This window comes from Serinus canaria, chromosome 2, assembly GCF_022539315.1.
Source record: "Serinus canaria isolate serCan28SL12 chromosome 2, serCan2020, whole genome shotgun sequence".
Classification (NCBI taxonomy): domain Eukaryota; kingdom Metazoa; phylum Chordata; class Aves; order Passeriformes; family Fringillidae; genus Serinus; species Serinus canaria.
In genome coordinates this window covers 130,862,514-130,882,453 of record NC_066315.1, presented here as the reverse complement: position 1 = coordinate 130,882,453, position 19,940 = coordinate 130,862,514, and the positions used below count along the sequence as shown (strand labels likewise).

The 19,940-nt window shown below is 44.2% G+C and overlaps 1 protein-coding gene across 1 annotated transcript; it reads right to left on the bottom strand.

The window, feature by feature from the left end:
• Positions 1-7,539: 7,539 nt before the first annotated feature.
• On the bottom strand, positions 7,540-19,904 carry LOC127059261 (translation initiation factor IF-2-like). Its single transcript, XM_050971035.1, has 2 exons — positions 18,499-19,904; positions 7,540-10,674 (listed from the first exon to the last, which is right to left on the bottom strand). The coding sequence occupies exon 1, from the start codon at positions 19,902-19,904 to the stop codon at positions 19,179-19,181; it is 726 nt and encodes a 241-aa protein (XP_050826992.1). The 3' UTR covers positions 7,540-10,674; positions 18,499-19,178.
• Positions 19,905-19,940: the final 36 nt, after the last annotated feature.

Here is a 19,940-nt window from a genome sequence, read left to right as displayed (position 1 = left end):
CCTCAAATTAGACACCTACTTTAAAGAAGAACAGTGTGCTTCACAACAACAGACACGATAAATGCTGTGAGTAATGACAGATCCATGTGTTAACAGCACTATCAGCCACCTACTGGCTCCTTTTTTCTTTTGATAAAGGCTTTTCCCCCCTGGTTTTGCATGAAGCACACACTTCTCCTGTCGAGGTGGATCTCTCTGCAGAAGCAGTGGGAGCAGGAGGCAGAAGTTCTGAAGTCCTGACTGCAGCAGTGAAACAGGCTCAGGGCTGATCAAACAACTGGGGCTCTTAGCCTCAGTTTCCCCACTTGTTACAGGAATAATGTTTGCATTGCAATCCTACTGTAAGACGCAGTTAATATTTGCACAGCAGAGCTCGGGAGATACCAAACATCAGATATTCCCAGGATACACCAGTAAATCAATTGTATCTGCACAGTGAACAAAAGCAGGCACAGATGCCAGCATAATGTTATGTATTTTGGTACAAAGTGAAATAAAAACCTTGCCTTCTGTCCTCAGATTTCTTGTCAAACACCCATTGCTTCAGATGCTGAAGCAGTTAGTAATACAAAGCATACTTCTATCCTACTTTTTTTACACTAAAAAGTGAAGAACCATGATTGAATCTTAATACAAAAAAAGGGCTTAAGTTACATTCTCCTGGGATCATCTGTAGCAAAGCATAATAAGTTTCTCAATATCTGACCTAATTATATCTGTCCTTCTAAGTTTTGTTTCCCATAAGAGCAAAAAGTCAGGTTAAAAATAACATTTGAAATTCCTTCAAGTTCCAACAGAACTTTTTCAGCCTCTCTCAAATTTAATACCCATTTTTGCTTTAATTTTCACCCAACTTTAAAAGTAATGGTTTGAAGGCCAGCATTCTGCTCTGTTATCCAGTTCCTAAATATGTTTGCATCAGATAAACTTGGGAAATAGGGGGAGAAATCATATTATGTGTGTCTACTTCATGTTAGAAAAATATGGCAGCTATCAAAACAAGTGACAGATACACATGGGGAAGGAAGGATGTCTTTGTGGTTGGAAAGGAATTGGCTGTGTTAGAAATGTACCTTCTGATTCTCATCAAGGTCTCTTGACAGAAAACACCAGGCAATTCTGCAGTGGTTGTGTCATCTGTCCTACCTAAGCACCCAGTGTGAGTCACTGGCCCAGAGCAAAGGTGATGGAAGGTGATACAGGCCCCAGACCCTGGGACCCATCAGTCCTGTTTAGAGCTCCCCATATCCAGGCAAGAGCTGGCAAATTGTACTGCTCTTGGGATGGCAGAATTCTTCATACTCACCTCTTCCTGCTGGCCCTGTTACAAGAGGGCTGGCACAGACCTAAAACTAGAATGCTTTGCACCTAAATCCACTTCACACAGCAGCCAGGGATGCCAATGGCCATTTAAGACCTTTGTGCCTCAGTTTCCCACCCGTAACCCATGGACAACAGCACCGACCTTCCTGAAGAGACCTCCCAAGGCTGAAGTGCTGACATTTGCCAAGAGCTAGGAAATCAGGTCTGAAGTGTTAAAGAAATACAAAGGATTGTTATAAACAGTCCCACTCCATTCCCAGGGAGGTTGATAAGAAATAATCTTTATACAGCACCCTCCACTGTGAATAGGCCAAGAAACAAGAGAGTCTGCAAACAGAGATAGAAACAGGATTTTTGGATGGGAAATTCAGATTAGCTCTTTTCTATTGAGAAGCGTTTTAGGCCTTGTGGAAGGAAGAATCTGGAGATCAGACTGGCTATCTGAACACCAAGCTTTGTGCACCTGCAGGAGTTCTGCATCCATGGCTGTGGACGAGCCGTAAAGCCCATCCTGGAGGTTTATAAATGGTGCTGCCTGCTCACAGGAGCAGAGCTGCTGGGAGTGAGCTCTGCTTTCACGGTTCAGCTCACGGGAGGGGGGCGCAAGCTGAACAACAAATGCAGGTTATAATTGCCCAGTCGTTCTGCTTCAAGGGTCTGGGACACTTAAATGTCACACTATATAAATGGGAATTGTTGGAAGAAATAGAGCAAAGTGATTTCAAAGGCATCCGAGTCCAGGGCTTTTGCTAGTTCATAGTACGGGTTCAAGGCTGGAGCAGATTGCCTGAATTCCCTCAGAAAGAGGCAGTGAAGGGCTGGAGGATGAGGCAGCAGCTTCTCAGTGGGTCCTGTGGTGGAAAGGTCTGGTTTTGCTGATGGGCAGCAGAGTTTGGTGGTTACGATATTCCCGATGGATGCGTGCGTTCGGGTCCCTGCAGGCTGAGATGGGCCAGGATCTCCAGTTTCACTGGCCTTGCCCTAGCCATGAGGTTATTCTGCCGGTGCAAAACCTGCAGAATCTGAATCCTAATATAAAATCCTGTATAATCCTGCAAGCTCTGAATCCTAATGTAACTTAAGCCTTTGGCTTTTCCTTAAGAATTCCTGTGAGGGACACATTCATACATTTCCTGTGGGCTGCCTTAGGACCAGGGGGCTGCTGTGAGTGCCAGCTTTAACTGCAGCACTCTGCTGTGGGGAATTCAAGGCAGAATCAACCAAAGGCTCCTCAGAAGAGCTGGTGGCACTGAGAATGGCTGTCCTCAGAACAAGGGGCCAGGGCTGAGTCGCTCCTGCCACAGGAAAGGGGAAAGAAGGGCAGCACTATGATGGAAAACCAGGCTTGCTACTGCCACCCCTACTGCAGAGATAGGAAGGGTGAAGACAGAAATGCTATTGCAGGATGGGGCCCTTCCTTCACCCCCAACACAAAACACTGCCCAGGCTCCCTATGCCAGCCACTGCAGCCATGAGCACCAAGCCCCGAGGCTGGCAGAGCTCAGGAAGTGTTTGAACAATGCCCTCACACACATGGTGTGACCCCTGGGGATGGTGCTGAGAACGGCTAGGAGAAGGACTCAGTGATCCTTGTGGGTCCCTTCCAACTCAGTTTATTCTGTGATTCTCTGAGCCTTGTTTCCCAGGGCTGATGCCTTGTGCTGCTGTGACAGCCTGAAGCCCTGTGCCTGTGCTGTGCCAGCACTCACCCTGTGTGGGGAGCATGTGGCAGTGTACATTCCTCTGGGCAGTGGGGACTGCACCTGCAGCATGTCTGCACTTGGTGACAAAACACTGTCTAGCCCCTGCAGAAGGCTTTGCTAATATCTAAAATCTGCTTGGACTAGATAATCTCTGTAGGTCCCTTCCAACAGAACTGTTCTAGCCTAGTCTAGTCTATTCTAGTCTACTCTAGTCTAGTCCAGTCTAGTCTGGTCTGGTTTATCCTATGTCTCAGAGCCACTGACTCTTCCCAGTGACAGGGTCCCATCCAGCAGGCACTTTGCCAAATGTCTGGAATCAAGGCCTCCCCTCCTGAGACAGAAACCATCATGGGGTGGCTGGGGCTGGCAGGGAGCAGAGCATCCCATGTTCATCCCCAGAACAACTAAACTACCAGCCAAAGGAGGGAAGAAGACAATACAGCAGAGCTGGGCTTCACTTACATGGCATGGAATGTAATACAGCAGTGGTACCCCGGCTCAGTCTTAATGCAAAGGGGATGTTACCTGTGAATTAAATACAGTGTGCTTCTGTTCTCAATTTTCTAGCTATTCTGCCCTTTATAAGGTGTTGATGTGACTTTATTTCTTTTATATACCTTCTTTTTTTTTTTTTTTAAGAGTGAAGTATAGTAGAAATTAGGGATCCTAGACCCTTCTGAAGGTTTAAGTAGACCAAATTTTGGATATTGAAGGGGGAGGGGGTTTCACTAAGATGCTTTCTAATTAAAAATGGTTTGCAAGCACTGAGCCCATAATGTTGATGATCTGTCACAGCTCTACCACTACCACTTTGGGAAGCAGTACAGGGGGAAACGGCTGTTATAGAAAAGCCAGTGAGATAAATCTTGAAATAATTTTACCAACATTAGGCATCCTATTTTAGGAAGAAAGTGAAGAGAGGATTTTTTTTTTTCACATAAAATATTGGTATTTCCAAAAGCAAGATATTCATAGGTGATGACACTGATTTACAGCAATAGTGCACACAAACATTCACGTGCTCCTAGATTGTGAGCAGGAACATCAGACTCATTTCTAAATTGGGCAATTGCACCTGTATGTGTAACATTCCAAACATAGTAGGTGCTTCTTACTGTTTCCCTATGTCTGATTTTGAAAAATCTGTTCCTTGCTAGATTGGAGTCCTTGCTTCTCAAGTATCTTCTCTAAATATGAGTTTGCATGTGACACTCATCCAGGAGTTCTCTGCAGATTCAGTTCTGATGCTGTACTTTCAGATGTTATTTGTTTTCATTCTTTCACAACATTTTTCAGTTCTCCCTTTCATTTCTATCTAGCTCTCAATAAACCTTTATAATCCTGATATGCTGTTTTCATAGTTTCTCCAATAACCTCTTTGAAGAGGCTGGACAAACTAGACCATCTCTGGAATGATACAAAACATTTTCCTAATGTGGATATTATGTGTGCCAAGAAATTCCTGAATCACTTTGAGTGCTCCCATACTGCATTCATGAATGTCACAGGAGCTGTCTGGCCTTGCTGGAGAGGAGACTCCTTATTTCCAGGAAGGATATTTTGCACCTTTAGGTTACCACATCTGCCACTGCCAGTTCTAAGAAAGAGTTTCCCATCCCTCAACAGGAAATATTCCATCACCCACCCAAAGCCCATCAGGACTAATTCTATTCAGTATCTAAGCAACAATTCAGATAGCAAATGTTGGGGGGGGAGGGGTAGGGGGGAGGAATTTATGGCCAAATACTGTCCCAATGTCTCTTTTTAAACAATGACCTTTTTTCTCTGCTTCTTGTCTAGACCAAGTTCTGATCACGCAGGAAAGGCCAAAGCAAAGACACTTTAAGCAGAGACATAAAACAAAGATCGTGTCCCATGGTAAATTTGGATTTCCAGCAGAGCTGCTCTTCAGCTGTTGCAAGAGCCTTTACACAACCACTGTTCCTCTGCTCCTTCCCTGCCCTGTAGGGAGGTTTCCTGCCCTGCCTCCCTCAGCACCCAGGCTGTCCCAGCCCGGCTGGGGCCCTTTGTGGCCAAGGTGCAGAGCAAGGCTGTGCCTGGGAGCTGTGCTGTGCCCTGGCTGGGAGCACAGCCCAGCCCAGAGCAGCCTGCTGGACCCTGTGCAGGGCAGGGCTCCTGCTGTTTCAGCTGCTGCAGGCCTGCTAAAGGCAACCAGGGCTTGTTCTGCTATCTCTATTTGTGAGAACGTTCAAATACCAAAGTTAAATCCAGGCTTATCCTCTCTTTTCTTTACATAAAAGCTTCCACTCAAAGCAGATGTTCTCAAATCTATTATCCTCTATATTGTTCATATTGGTTCTAATTTTTCCCACGTTGCTCAAAGCTCTATCCTCAGGTGACTGTTCTCTGAGCTTTCCCAGCTCAGCTTTAACTTTCAAATAAGATTTATCCATTAAAAAACAATTCTACTGCTTTTTGCAGCTATCATTTTGTCACATATGGATTTATTCAATAAATGCTTTTAATAGCAACATTTCTAGGCTTTGTTTGTCAAGAGCTGGCAGGCTTTTACAAGCTGGGGTTGGCACAGACGCTGAATTGCCTCTCTGTACCCAGGGGAGAGCTTCCTGCTGGGCATGACAGAGGTCCTGCACACACAAGTAAATGAAAGGAAATTAAAAATATGGGTAGCTACATAATTCACAGCCAGTAAATGGTGCAGAGTATCAAGCTTCCAGCAACTTCTGGACCTCAGCAACGCTTCTAGTAAAAGCAAGGATATGTGATTTTAATTTGCAGTTCCAAGATCTACTGAAAAACCTAAAAGCCCAGTTTCAACACAACCACCAGGACAGGGAACTACATAAAGGCCCATCAGCAAGAGCAATTCAGTCAGCCCAAGGGCACTGGGAAGTAACAGCTGACAGGAGAGAGGAGAGGTCAAGATCAGTATGCCAAGAATCTTTCATTCATGGGTCAGCTTGAAATTAAACAGCATTGCTGCTGCCTGCCTGCGGTGTGCTGCAGGGCAGTGGGTGTCCAGTTTTTGTGTCTTGGTGCACCCTGCACCCACCCATGCAGGCCTTCACGGGTGTCTCTTGAGCAACTGGGGAAGGTGGTGGCTTAAAAAAAAAGAGGGAGTCTTTCCCTCTGTTCTGTTCCCCCAGTCCTTTCTGAGGTCTTCAGATGTCTATTGCTAAAGCATCCTTCTTGAAAGTGGCACAGTACTAAGTTTGTCTAAAGCAAAATCAAAAGAGAAAAGACATTGCCTAATATTATTTTCCAGGTTTTTCAAGAACTCTAAACTTCTTTTCATGCATCTTTTGCTTACTTTCAATGAAATATTTAATACAGTCAGACTTTAACAAGATTTCATTTTGCTCATCTTCCTCCATTCTTTCCATACTTACCCATTCAGTCCCACAAGGACTTATTAGTTAAATTCTCTCAGAACAGCGTTATCTCTCTTTGACTATCTCTATTTTCTGTACTGCAGCTTGTGTACATTGCAGAGAGGAACCAGAGAGAGCAAAGAACCAAATAAAAAGACCCTCCAGGAACACAGTATTCGATTATACAAAGAAAACCAGCAGTTCCAATTGCTCATCCTTATTTCCCAGAGGAGGCCTCAAATGTCTTTGTTCTTTGGCTCTTTAAAAAGAATTTCCCTTTCTGGTAAAATCACTTTTCCTGTGAAGTGCAGGCCAGGCTTTTGGTCACATTCACCTGCTTTTCCATTAGCAGCTGTTACAAATTGTTCTTCTCCATGCCTGGCCTCCAACAAACAGCTTTGGGGTATTTTGCAGTTCCCCATGGCTTTGTGCCTGGGCTCCAGGACCTTCCACCAGACCTGGGTTTCCAGGGGGCAAACATGGCCTCATGTGAACCACACAGTGGGCTCTTCTCACAAACATCAGAGTGTCACAAATGTGTTATTGCTGACAACAGTCACAATGAGATCCTGAAAAAACCAAAAAAAGAATGAGCATGGGACCCCAGGCCCCCTCTCATCTCCTGAAGGGCTGTACCTGCATTATGGACAAAGAACAACTTCTGCTCCTGGAGTTGCCAAAGCCAGGTTCCCCAGTGCTAAAGTGACCACAAATAACAGAATAACTCATACAAATGTAAATGGGAAGTACAGTAGTATATATAATTAACTGAGCATTTCAAGCTGTGATGTCCTTGTCTCCTTGAAGTCCACAAGTTGTATGACTCACAGCCATCACACCTAGGGTATATGTGCACACGTATACATGTCTTGATGTGTTCAGTATTTTGTTCTTGTCTAAAAATAAGGTTGTAAAATTGAATGGAAAAATCCATGCGCTCCCTTACTCTGGGAACCTGATATTACCTCCAGTTTACCATTTCCCAGCTAGCTAGATATTGTATCATTTATGTTGATCTACCCCAAGATTAATGGCATCATCTGTATGGTGTTAACAGCCTAATCTTGCTAAATCTTTGTTTTGAATGTGATTGTGCCTGATCTTCATTATTTTAACTGTTTAATATATTATAATTAACAGATTCTAGTTCAGCCCAACATATTCCCATCTGTCTGCGAGCTGCGGGCAGCACAAGGCAAACCAGGCTGATTCCAGCTTTTCAGTCCAGAGACCAGGCACTATTTTTGCCACTGTCTTGTTTATCTGCAGGCAAGTGATCTATCGTTCTGTTTCTCCCAGGGATTCCAGCTTGCTGTGTTTACAGCCTAACTGGATCTGAGCACAGGCTGATCTCTTTACCTGGATTGTTAGGGAAGCAGGAGTTGCAACCCTCACTCAGCCCATCCCATGCACAGCTGCCTTCCAAGCGGGACTGGCTCCTGGTTAAACCAAGCCCGGCCATACAGACCATGACCATGGACGCTGGTGAATATGCATGTTGTTTCAGCATAAAACATGGAAACCTCCCTTTCCTCCACACCCATCTCATGTCATGTTCTGGCAAGATTTTGGGACTTCCCACAGGACAGACTTTCTGCCTACACCTTTTACTTGCCGTGCGTGACAGAGCGCCATCAGAGCCACGTCAGGTTTTTCCTGAAAATGCTGCTGATGTTGCTGCTGCATGCACAGGCATCCTGACCCTTTGCACCATCTCTCCAGTGGTGCATCTTCATTCTGCCCACATCCAGCTTAAAGCAAAGAAAAGTTTTTTGCCAGGAATTAAGAGCTATTTGTTTCTTACAAGGGTGAGAAGAACAAGCTTTCCTTTCCAACAGTGCATCCAAGCTGCCTTCACATTAACACAGCACTTCAACGGCAAGAGCACTCACCCAGGACATGGAGGACTCCAATTCAATTCACTTCTCCACCTCAGAGAAGGCAAATCCATTTCTTCAGGGCACACTCTTGCTACCAGTCTCCACAAGGGAATCTTTAGCTTCTGCTAAATGTTTGCCCAAAAATTAATAACAGAGCATTGATCCTAAGAGCAACAGCAGCCTGCTGGTCTGCTGACCAGAGCTCACAAACAAGGGTGGAAAGATTTGGTTCTGCTCTGTGCCTTAAGAACTACTTTTGCATCTTCTCTGGTGATCACCATGTAAAACAAATTCAGGATATTTTTCCAAGGAGTATCAGGGTTCCCTAGCACCCTTCTAGCAGCAGTAAGCAATATGGTGAAAGACCAAACCCCCCCTTATATATAACAAATCAGACCTTGACTGAATTCATCACGAAAAAGAAGATGGGAAGAAACAAACATATGCAGAAACCTGACGCTGTCATCTCCACAAGAAAACCACATGTTAATGTCCCCCAACATGACAAAAGACATTCCCTTTGCCATTGTGGACAGCCAGCTGCCCGGGGTCCCCTGACAGTAATGAACAGATGCTCCAAGGAAGACACAACAGGTGTGACATGAAAAGAGCAGCATGCACTTGGCATCTTTCCCCCCAAGGTTACAGAACAAGTGCCCACCAGTACCACACCTCAGAAACACAGCCTCTGCAGTACCCATGGTTTTGTGGCAGCCAGCCTTCTCTAGAAATGTCTAATCAAGATTAATTAAGACCCTCCCCCAAAAATCCCAGGACAAACATTATCTTACTTGGGGACCTTGGTACAAAAGAGCAGAGAAAAGGATCTCTAGCAAACATGGAGATTGATTTCAAAACTCTAGAGGGAAAAAATGTACCTCCTGTATTTTTGAAACCCTTTAATAATTGTCAGATCTGTAAAAATGTTCAGTTAGAAAAACTGTAATCAAAATAATATACTGTGTGTTTTTGTCATCTTGTTTAGGGATTCTTTTCCACTCCCAAAACAACACATGCTTGTTTTTAGGTAGAGACACTTTTCTTCTTGCGATATATTTTTCCTCTGAAGAAAATGCACAATTATATGCAGGATGGATTCATGAATTTGAAGCAGTTTCCAGGCTGTTAGGGGTACAAAGGGAGAGTTTGTGGCATTGGGGCCAGGTATGCTCACATCCACCCCAGCAGCCATGACCACAGACTGGGAGGAACCTGGCAGGAGCTATTGTAGCCCAAGGAGAATTTGTCAGAGCAAGAAGCTTGCTGGGGAAGGGAGGAGCAAGACAAAATCACCAGCAAGGCTGGTCTGTGGGAGGAAGATCACAGCAGGAGGGAGAGCGGGAATTTTTGGTTGGTGGCAAAGCACCAAGTCACAGGAAAAGATCACTTCAGTTCTGCATACATCCAAATGAATGTATCGAGCAGTCCTCGACCACCCTCTGAGCTGCAATGCCATATTTACTTGAGGAAGTGATCTGCTGGGGATAGAAATTGTTGTAGGAATATCAGAGCGATGCCAGGGAATGTGTGAGCCAGGACATGCCAACAAACTCCCAAATCTTCCTGGGAATGGCACACTGTACAAGGGCCAGGAGAGGATTCATTTACAGCTGAGGTGAAGGTACGTCAGCCCAGCTTGTTAACCAAAAACCTGGAGGAAAAAATCTTCCCTGAGTTGTGTCCAGATGCTGAGGAGTAGCTTTGGTGTCACAGACCAAGTGCCTATGCACTGAGAACTCAAAAGCTTCATCAGAAAGAGAATTCCTAACTGTGCTTTCCTCATCACCAGCTACCAGTAGGAGATGGAGAAAACAAGAAGTTCAGAGTCAGAGAGTTTCTTCATCAGTGCTGAGCAGCTGTAGCACAGACTGCATTGACAGACAGATATAAGCCTGGAATTCAGGACATTTTAAGAACTTCCTGCCTGGACATCAACCATAGCTCTAGCTGGACACCTCCAAGTCTCTACTTTGTCTTGTAAACTGCATCTTAAAAGAAACCTCTACCCCATGTGCTTTCTGATAGTTGCAAGATACAGTACAGATCTTTCTACATGCCATGAGATTATCTATGGATCTCATCTGCAGTAGTGATTTTTACTACTTCTTTCTCTTCAGCCAAATTTTGAAACTAGATAGCCTTCATTCTTTTATTACCCTCCTTCTTTTCTGTTTTCACAGTAAGTGGAACATTTTCTTCATCAGGTTTTTCTTCCCCAAATCTTGTCCCTCCACCTATTCTCCTTAGAAAGGCACCTAATCTCTGCTTTTGAGTGCTGAGCTTTCCTTGTACACATCATCTTCTCTGAATAATTGGCTTAATCCATAGCCTAGCAAGTCTTCCTGTGCACTGTTGTCTCCGTACAACTTTTTGCATTTGCAGGCGTGAGATGTAACCAGCTCTGGTGACAGTTTTCTGTAAAAGAAGAAAAATGACATTGTAAAATCTGGAGCTGATCAACAAATCTGTTGGTGAAGCTCAGAGCAACTTGCAGCATTCTGAAGTCAGTCTACTGCTATTATTGCTGCTCACATGCTGCTTATCGTATCATAGAGATCATCTGGTTACAGCCTAGTTGTACTCTTAATTAGCCAACCCAGAAGTCTGCCAACTTTGAAAAAAACAAAATAGTTTAACTGAGAAGTGAGACATTAACTATTTGAGAGATAATATCATCTATAAACTTGGTAGTCTTGTTCAGGATTTTGACCTTTTTCTCATTGAAACATCCTTTTCAAGTTAAGTGATACAAAACAGAGAACCCAAAAGTTGGGAGAAAAAAAAAAGCTTGCTCTGTGAGACCTTAGGTCTGGATTTTTTCTTCAAAAAACTTTCTTTGGGGTTTAGGTTTCAAAGTCTGCCCCAGACAAACGACAAGAAAGATTGGCTTGGTAACTTTGGCACTAGCTTGCAAATATGATCTCAGCCCTTTTTTGCAGCCTCAGGTTTTTCCATATGGGCACAGGGAAATCATATGGACATTATTTGCCTGAGAACTCTGTCCCTACAGAGCCTTTCCCTGCAGGACTGAGTGTAGATGTCAATGTGCTGCTGACCTCTAAACAACTGCAAAACTGTAACTTGGCCACATTGCAAGTACTCCCACTAATTTTATACTTCCTGGGGCTTATCTATTATGCAAAACCAGTCAGGTTTCACAAGCTGGAAGTTGTGTAGAAGAGCAGCTTTTATCACAGCCCAGTACTATACATGTGTGTAGTCTTTGTTTGACATCAGCTCAATTGTGTCCTGTTTAGATAATTGACCAGAGAAGAACTACAAACATTTCCAGGCTAGATAAGTTATCCATCTTGTGGAAGAATCTGACAGAAAAGACAAAGGAGGCAGGGCATTTTTCTTGGTTTCTCCAGCTAAGCAGATTTGTAAAATATACAACTCTCACATGTTTTTTAGAGCAGCACACACCTGTGGGACAGTTGCAAAACTCCATATAAGAATATTATAAAACCATTGCTATGTACTATTTGAAATGTGTGTATAGATTTAAAAAGTAATAATTTGCTTCATTTTAGTTAGTCTCTCTTAAACTAGATTCATTACCTCCCACACACAACAGCTGGGTCTTCAAAATGTCAGGTAGCTGACAAGGGGGCATGATAAGAATCCACAAGTGTTTCAGGAGTATAAATATCAGAGCAGGAGATTCTCCAGCCAGGATGGAAAAGGGTAAGTACCAATTAGTTTTGTTACAACTATTGACAGGAGCACATCCTAACAGCCTGGTTGAACTTCTTGGATGAAGAAACAGCCAGCCACTACCAGGCTCGCACCAGGGTGTGTATTTGAGACCTCATTTCTAAATCAGACAGGATTCTTAGAGCGGTTAAGTTACAGAAATTGATGCTGAGCCAGGAGAGCAAAGGGAATACAAAGATAGTAACAGACTTCAGGGATCCTGGGAGGAAAAAAGGTGTTCAGGCCCAAAAGGAAGGAAGAAGAGGCAGGGCAAGAGAATAGAGTTGTTCTGTAAGAACTTTAAGAAACAAGGTAGGGTTTGAATGATTGTTTTCATAGACTTAAGTTCCTTGTCTCCTACAATCTCTTCTGCCATTACAACCTCAGGTTCTCCTCCAAGGCCCACAGTCTATAGGGCACATGCTATGCTCAATCAAAAATCTTTGAGCCCACTCCATCGGGCTGGGGGCTCTCAGCACTGGGCAAGGGCTGCACCCACCTGCCTCTGCCTCAGCTCAGGCATTTCATTACATGCTTTGTCCTCTGTACAGCTGCAGTTTTTCACAGACCTTATTTACCTTGAGATTTCAGTTCATCTTTCAAATTTGCTTGAAACCCAGTCCCAAAGTTTTTAGGGGAAATTGCTGAATGTACAGAGAAATAAACAACACAATCTCACAAAGCTAACTTCAAAGGCAACCAGGCTAAAAACTGCCAGGTTTTAATTTCTGACCCTGTTCAGGTCAGAACTGACATTCTAACATTTAGCAGCAATATGTGGCCCTGAGATCTTCCTTCAATATCCTACCAAGAATATAAAATAAATTCTGATAAATGTAGTCAGGATAAAATAAAGCGAGTTGAAATTGGTTGCTGGGATGCAAAACTGAAGTTGACAGGCAGTTGTGAGGAAACTTGCAAGAAAACGCTTATTTTATGTATTTCTTTGGGGCTTAGCAGCTTGGAGCTGTCAAGAGGGTTTTGCACGTGCTCGGCAGCGAAAACAAGGGAACTGAGCGATTTTACCAGTAGAAAATGTAAATTCCTTCTGCATTAAGCAAAGCTTCAAGATTAGAAGTGCTATTAATGCCTATAACTTGAATAAAGTTACTTTAGGATGTATTTGGGGGCCTAAGTTTTCCTTGCAAAGCTCCATTTGAATTTCTTTAGTAGCCTGTTGTGATAATTTTACCGAGGGCTTGTGGAAATCTAAGCAAAATATATTAGTAAATTTACCTCTATGAAAAGCTCTATCAAACTGTTCAGATACCAGTAAGGGATTAATAAGATTTTTTTACCCTAGAAATTAAAAAGGACCACCTCATAAAACGACCTTTGAAGTGCTGTCCCATTTTATTCTTAATTTCAAATTATTATCTGGTAAACAATTCGCTGTATTAATAATTCTTGGATTACCTTACAGACATTTAGGCTCAATATGTTATCCATTGATCTTTTTAATGGCAAATGTTTAGAGTGAGAGTTTAGAAGTTGGTGTGTATCCTGGAGGAGCTATGCTGTTTCATTTTTAGGTCTTCCAGAAATCTTCAGAACATACCCTATGAGACTTGCACCTTAGCATTTTTTTCTGATCCCTTCAACTCCAACAACTATGTTCTATTTCTAAAGAATGCTAAGAAAATAAATAATTTATCTTTAAAAATAAGAGACAAACTCAGGATAAACGCATGCAAGATGAGAAGCTCTGAAATTAAGTGGCACAACCTATCTGAACCAAGGCTCCAGTATGGAGCCTTTCTCCTGACAATCAACATTAAAATAACATCAGCTAGTAAGAAGAAATAAATAAAAAATAAGTCCAAAAATAAATCAAAGCAGGTATAATAGGATGATGTTAGTCTCAAGTTTGCTTCAAGACATCCTGTCTCTTCTGGCTACGCTTTTCAGGTGTTACCCTGCTCACTCAAGAGCAGTTACACACAGTGGGAATGAATACAAGCTAAAGAATTCTGAGTTCCCAAATCCCAATGGCCATTGTTTGCAAAAAGTAAAGAACTGTATTAACCTACAAATGAACAGGTTTACTCTGGACTCAGTAATTCAGCCCTGTGTGAAGGACTGGGATAAGACTGATGCAGAGTTAATTTATCAATGCCATGCTAAGTTCACTCAAATTCATACTTGCAGCCCCAGAGGACTCAGGTTCAGTCAGTGCTCCCAAAGGAGCAGGTGCTCAACCACCCTCCTGCATCCCAGGGCACAGCGTGCCCATCTTGGCACCATCCCTCTTGCTTCCTGGAAGGAGAAATGGGGAAGAAAATAGATGTGATGGGCTCTGTATCTTTGGAAGACATGCAAATACCTCAGCATCAGGCAATCAGATAGGAATGAGAATATAATAAAATCATAATATATAAACCATGTATATTCTACTTGCAGGCTTCTATCTATCCATGTATTTTCAAACATTCATGTTAAATCTCCTTCTTGTTGCTGATGGTGGGGTTATTTCATCTGGCTTCTTCAACATTCTGATGACTGCAGCAGCATCCCTAAAACACTTGCCCTCTAGCTGCATCTCAAAATAGTCTGATCAATCCACCTTACTCATGAGTGATGAACTTTGTTGTTATGTGCAACTTTTGAGTTCATACCTAATTTTAATGATTGTAAGATCAGTGCAAGTACAGAAACAAACTGGATTTTCCCTGAGAAAACAGATACACCCAATGCAATGGCATGATGAGTTTTCAAAATGAGCTCCCAACAACTCAAGAATTTGCACACTTTTACAATGTCCCTAACGTACTTGAACACTACAATGAAAGGAAATAAATGAGATTCAGTACCTATGCATAGATACAAACATGCATAATAGTATGTGACAGCCTCACCACCCAGACCTCTCAAACCTCCTTTCAGCTAATGGATTACTGGAAGTTATTGCAGCCCTGTAAATGCAGCCAATTCCTGATGTTTTCCCCCATCTCATACACTGAGGGTCAGAAATAAAGCTCTTTAGAGTAAATCCAGCTCTTAGTGGCCTCCCTGCAAACTCACAGTCTTTCATAAGTTTCAGAAGCTTTTTCTAAACAAGGAAGACTAGCATCTAGCTTCATTTCTCAGAAAGGTCACTAGGTAGCAAAGAGCAGTAATGATTTATCTTCATCACTTGGTGACAGGTTCTGTGAAGGCAGTTGCCATTTTATATTAATTATTTTCAGAATCAGGGAATGTGGTAACCTACAATTCATCATTTCTATGCCATTTATTTGTTGGGTCTCCTGTCCTCCTTGGATACTTGTCACTGTTGACAAGATGTTTGCAAATATTGAAAAATAATTTTGGTGGAAAGTATCTCCACATTGCACTGACAGGTGAATTGGAGGAATGACCCTTAGGGACACTTCCAACCATGCACTAACTCTCCAATACATATACACCTAAATCCATCCATATACAAATTCATTTAAGGATCTGAATCCAAGGTAAAGTATTGCTTATGTAGGACTCACCGGTATGTTGATTCTTTGGCTAGATTTGTAATTTTTAATAAAAAAACAGACTACAAACAGATGAGGAGACTACAGAATGTTTGATGAGGCAGAGAGAAAGGCCTTGTGAAATCCAGCAGCTCCAACTACTTTCCACTCAGTGATGGAAAATAGTAGCCTTATCCACAATTCATGATTTATCATTGGCACCAGACAGAGAGTCAGAATCTGACTCATTTTAGAACACTGGGGATGGGGGAGGGAACAGAAAAAGAAAAGAATACTCTAAATGCATGCATCATTCTCTGAAGTATTTCAGGTGGGTCAACCTACAAGAGTGTCCTGAGGATGAAGAGTATCCATTGATCCAAAAGCACAATCAGACTACAAAGGAGGTGAACAAAAGATCTTATTCCCTTCTGCAAAGCTTGAAGTTTGGCTTGCAAATCACAGGCAGTGGCCAAGGAAAAAAATAAAGATAGGTATGATATATACCTAAAAATGTCAATAACTGTTTTATTCCAGAAAGGCTGTATTAATCGAAGGATCTTACTCTTGCTAAGTGGGAGAAAGAAATTCAAAACCCTAGAGAAGCACACAAAGGCTGCATAAAAATACACCCATATGCATATGATCATGTAGCATGAGAATCAGCCCAGAAAGGTATGTAACAAAATCACAACAGTTTGGATTTTAAGAAAGCAGTTTTTGGAAATGCAGCTCTTAACAGTAGGAGAGCACACAACAGAGCTGCCAGCTCTTCTTTTCTTCCCTCTGCAGGCCGTAAATTTGCAGAATCATCTCCTGGTCTCTGGGGAAATGCCCTTTGCTAGGCTGCCTTTGCTCATTTTCCTGTTCCCAGGAAAAAAAAAAAAAAACAAAACCAACACAAACACCAACCAACAGTAACTCAGAACATCTCCATATTCTAGCAGCAGCCTGGTTAGCAGCAAGAGTCACCACCACGGAGCCTTCCAGTCCTGACAGCATTCACAGACTTCTAAGAGATATTCTTATGGATTTCCTGGGTTGTTGTATGTGAGGGTGACCCCCAAAATTCCTGCCATCCTCCTCTACTACGGGGATAACCTAACCTTGTACTCTTCTACTTTTAATTCATTCTGCTTAAGCACAAGAAAGAATAACTGAGCACTTGCGGAGAAAGGATAGGAAGGAAGAAGAACTAAAATCTGTTTTAGAAGGGAAATAAAAAATATCTGGAGTAATTTTTCCCCCTCCCCATCCCTGGACTTCTTCTTCTCGTGTAAGAAAGTAAAGTAAGAATGAGTGTAAATAAACATGCATATATGTACTTTCATATGCAAATGTTTCTAACTCTACAAATGAGTTTTTGCTGCTGGCTGCCGCCTGACAGTCTGAGATAGTGAAAGTGCAAGTCATCGAACAAAAAGCTGTGAGGAGAGCAACAGAGAAAATGCATCTGAAGAACAGGAAAGCTGCTAAAAGCCCAGGTTTTTAAGAGACCGAGTTCCCTGGTCAGAACTGCAATAAGACAAAATAAAACATTCCACAATGGGGAAAAGTGCAGGAAATTTAAGAATAAAAGACAGCAGGCGAGTATCTGTTTAAGAGACAGCATATGCAAAGGTGAGTAACAGCTAATTCCTCGGATCTGTTCCAAATGGCAGCGTTCATGAAATCCAGAGCAGTGGAAATGGTGTTTGGCAAAAATGGCCCACTTAAAGGGGAAAGAGTGCAGCATCCATTGACGCACAGGGCTGTTAGCAAACAAAACTATGGTTAGTGGCAATTAGAGCTGTTGCAGATGTTCCGTTCCCTCCAAAACCAAAAATAATGGAAAGGACAGAATGGAAAGGCTGATGTTTTCCTTCCACAAAACTATTAACACTGCCTACAGTACTGCAGCCTACTTCACATGGGATTCCCCTATATTTCCTGGAAATATCAAAATGTAAAACACACTTGTGCTTCATTCTAATGCAAGCTCCAGTCTGGGTTCTTTATGCACTTTTAAGGATTATAATTTTTCTTGCATCAATTAATTTTTTATCATGTTACCAGAAAATATTCAAGTACCTCAGAAAATGTATGCTCTATATTTGGGTGGTTGCCATTTCAATGAGACTTCTCTACAAAATAAGGGTTTTTAGCTTATGTTAAAAATGAACTCTGTAACATAACTTGAAACAAGATGCAGCAAATGCTGTGCCATCATACCATCTGTGTTCAAGTACAGCTCTAAAGCTCTCCTCCTATTGCTTCCTAAAGTGGAAAATAATGGTAAAAAATAAAAACATGTAAGATGAAGCATTGTGTATTGGAATACATTACGAACCTGAGCCTCACAATGTTTGTTTCAAAAACCCCCCTTCGTACCTGTATACTCCAATGAAGCATCATTTGCAAACCAAAGAGGAGGGTTATATCCTTCACACTTAAATTAAGCAAGCAATGTTCTCACCTGACACAGCTAGTAAATTCTGGTGAGCTTCACTCTGCACAATATTGCCTATTTTGCTTTTTTAAGCTCTTTTCACAAGCTTTCCAATAATATTCCATAGGAACATGAGTGAAATTCATTAAACCTTGGAGTTAATTGAAGGAACTAGAACTGGTGAGAAATAATTTTTAAAATATCCCATTGTTAATGTCCAAGAAAACAGAGGCTGATGGGCAAAACTTACGTGGAGTACATTATCACAAACCCCAACATACATCTTAGGCCACGAGGAAGGTAGTAAGAAATCCAGAAACAAACTCTGCAGGTAAAATGCCACCACGGAAGAACTAACTGCTCTTTATGTGATATAATGAAAAAAAGCCTGGTTCTAAAAATTCAACTTTGACCTGAGGATCTTAAAGTAGCACCTTTCTGATATTCAGTCAAAATACGGGATCAGTTTTGAAGGTGAAAATGACCCCGTTCGGATCACTTTATCTCACTCTCAGGTCCACAGTCACTTTGTCCCTGCAGGGTGCAAGACCACTCTGGGAAGCTGTCCTGGAACTGCCTGGAAAAGACAGAGAGAGGCGCGCAGGCAAGAGCAGGAGGCAGAGCATCTGCGGGAGAACCCGTACACGTTGTTCTCTCTGGTACCGAACCAACCTGCTCCCGGCCACTCCAGAACACAAATACATCCGGAACTTCCTCCTGCTTTCCAGAAGCAAGCACCTCACTCTTCCCACGCTACTCCCTCACTCTGCCCCACCAAGAGATTTTTAGGGCTGTAGACATAAATAGAGGCCTGGCCTGCCCCGGGGCTCTTCCTGCGGGAGTTGTTCCGAGCACTGAGCCGAGCGAGTCCCAGTGACCTGGTGGGATCCGCCCCGGGAGCCGGGACACAGTCCCGGGCACGTGACCGAGCCGAGGTTTTCCGTGAGGTTTGCACCGAGCGGGAACAGGGCGGGAGCTGCCGGGGTCTCCCGCAGGCAGGCACGGCAGCCGGCAGCCAGCCCCCGGCAGGGAATCCCCCTCCCACTCTGGAGATGCTCCTGGCCCGTGGCACTGCCAGATACAACATGAATCTGGTGCTTTCTCCATCTTATTATTCTCCATTTTATTTCTAATCCTGTGAGAGAGAGCTGATCCCAGAGCCCAGGAGAAAGCAGGAGCGGTCAGGACACTGCATACTTGAGACAAGGATTTAGGCTGGGGCATGCTCTTCAGAAAGGGGACAAGTGAATGCCGACTTCCACGACCTTTAGGGAACACGGTGGGTTTTTTTTCAGAAAATGAAAAAGCATTTCCAACAACAGCAATGTTTATTAATACTCTTCCTACTCCTGTCAGCATGTTCTCAACAACGTTTGGGTGGTGCTGTCCGAAATGCCCGCTTGCCTTTCCAAGGGAGAGGCTTCCAGAGGGACCGTCCGGCGCCTGCAGAGCCGCTGAGCGCCCATCCGCCAGCGCCGGGGGTTCTCCCAGGGCCCAGCCGCCATGCCCGGCCCCCCATCCTCTTCCGGACCTCTTGTTTTAACCCCCAGCATGTGTCGCGCTCCCGGTGCAGGATGAGGCTCCGGGGCGCGGCTCGATGCGGAGCAGTCCCGCAGCCACCCGTGTGCCAGGACAGTGCCGGTCCCCCCAACACCCTGGGGGCTCAGCCACCCAGCCACGCACGGAGCTCGGCCGGGGTTACTGGGGAGCCTAGGCGCTCCGGGCGGCACAAAGCCTGGAGAGCCCGCCCGGGCTGCGCGGGGGGCGGCGGTGACATCCGCGCACACCCCACGGCCGCACGAGGAGGCGGTGCTGCTGCCCCCGCTCCGTGCCGCAGGCGCGGGCACCACTCCGCCGCCCACGGGCGGGTGCGGAGGTCTCCCGGTCGGGCCGGGCCCGGTGCTGCGGGAGGGGCGGAGCGCGGCCCCGAACCCGCGGCGCCCCCGGGACGCCCCGCGCGGCTCGGGGGGTGCAGGCGCGCGCGCGCGGGCGGGGCCGCCACCGTCTCTGGGCGTGACCGCGGGGGGGGGAGCGCGAGGGGGGAAAGGTTCGCGCGCGCCCTCGCGCTCCGTTGCCATGGCGCCGCTTGACGTCACGGGCGGCGCGCGGCCCGC

Coding starts and splice junctions, on each gene's coding strand:
- LOC127059261 (XM_050971035.1), bottom strand. CDS start 19,904: ATGGCAACGGAGCGCGAGGGCGCGCGCGAACCTTTCCCCCCTCGCGCT.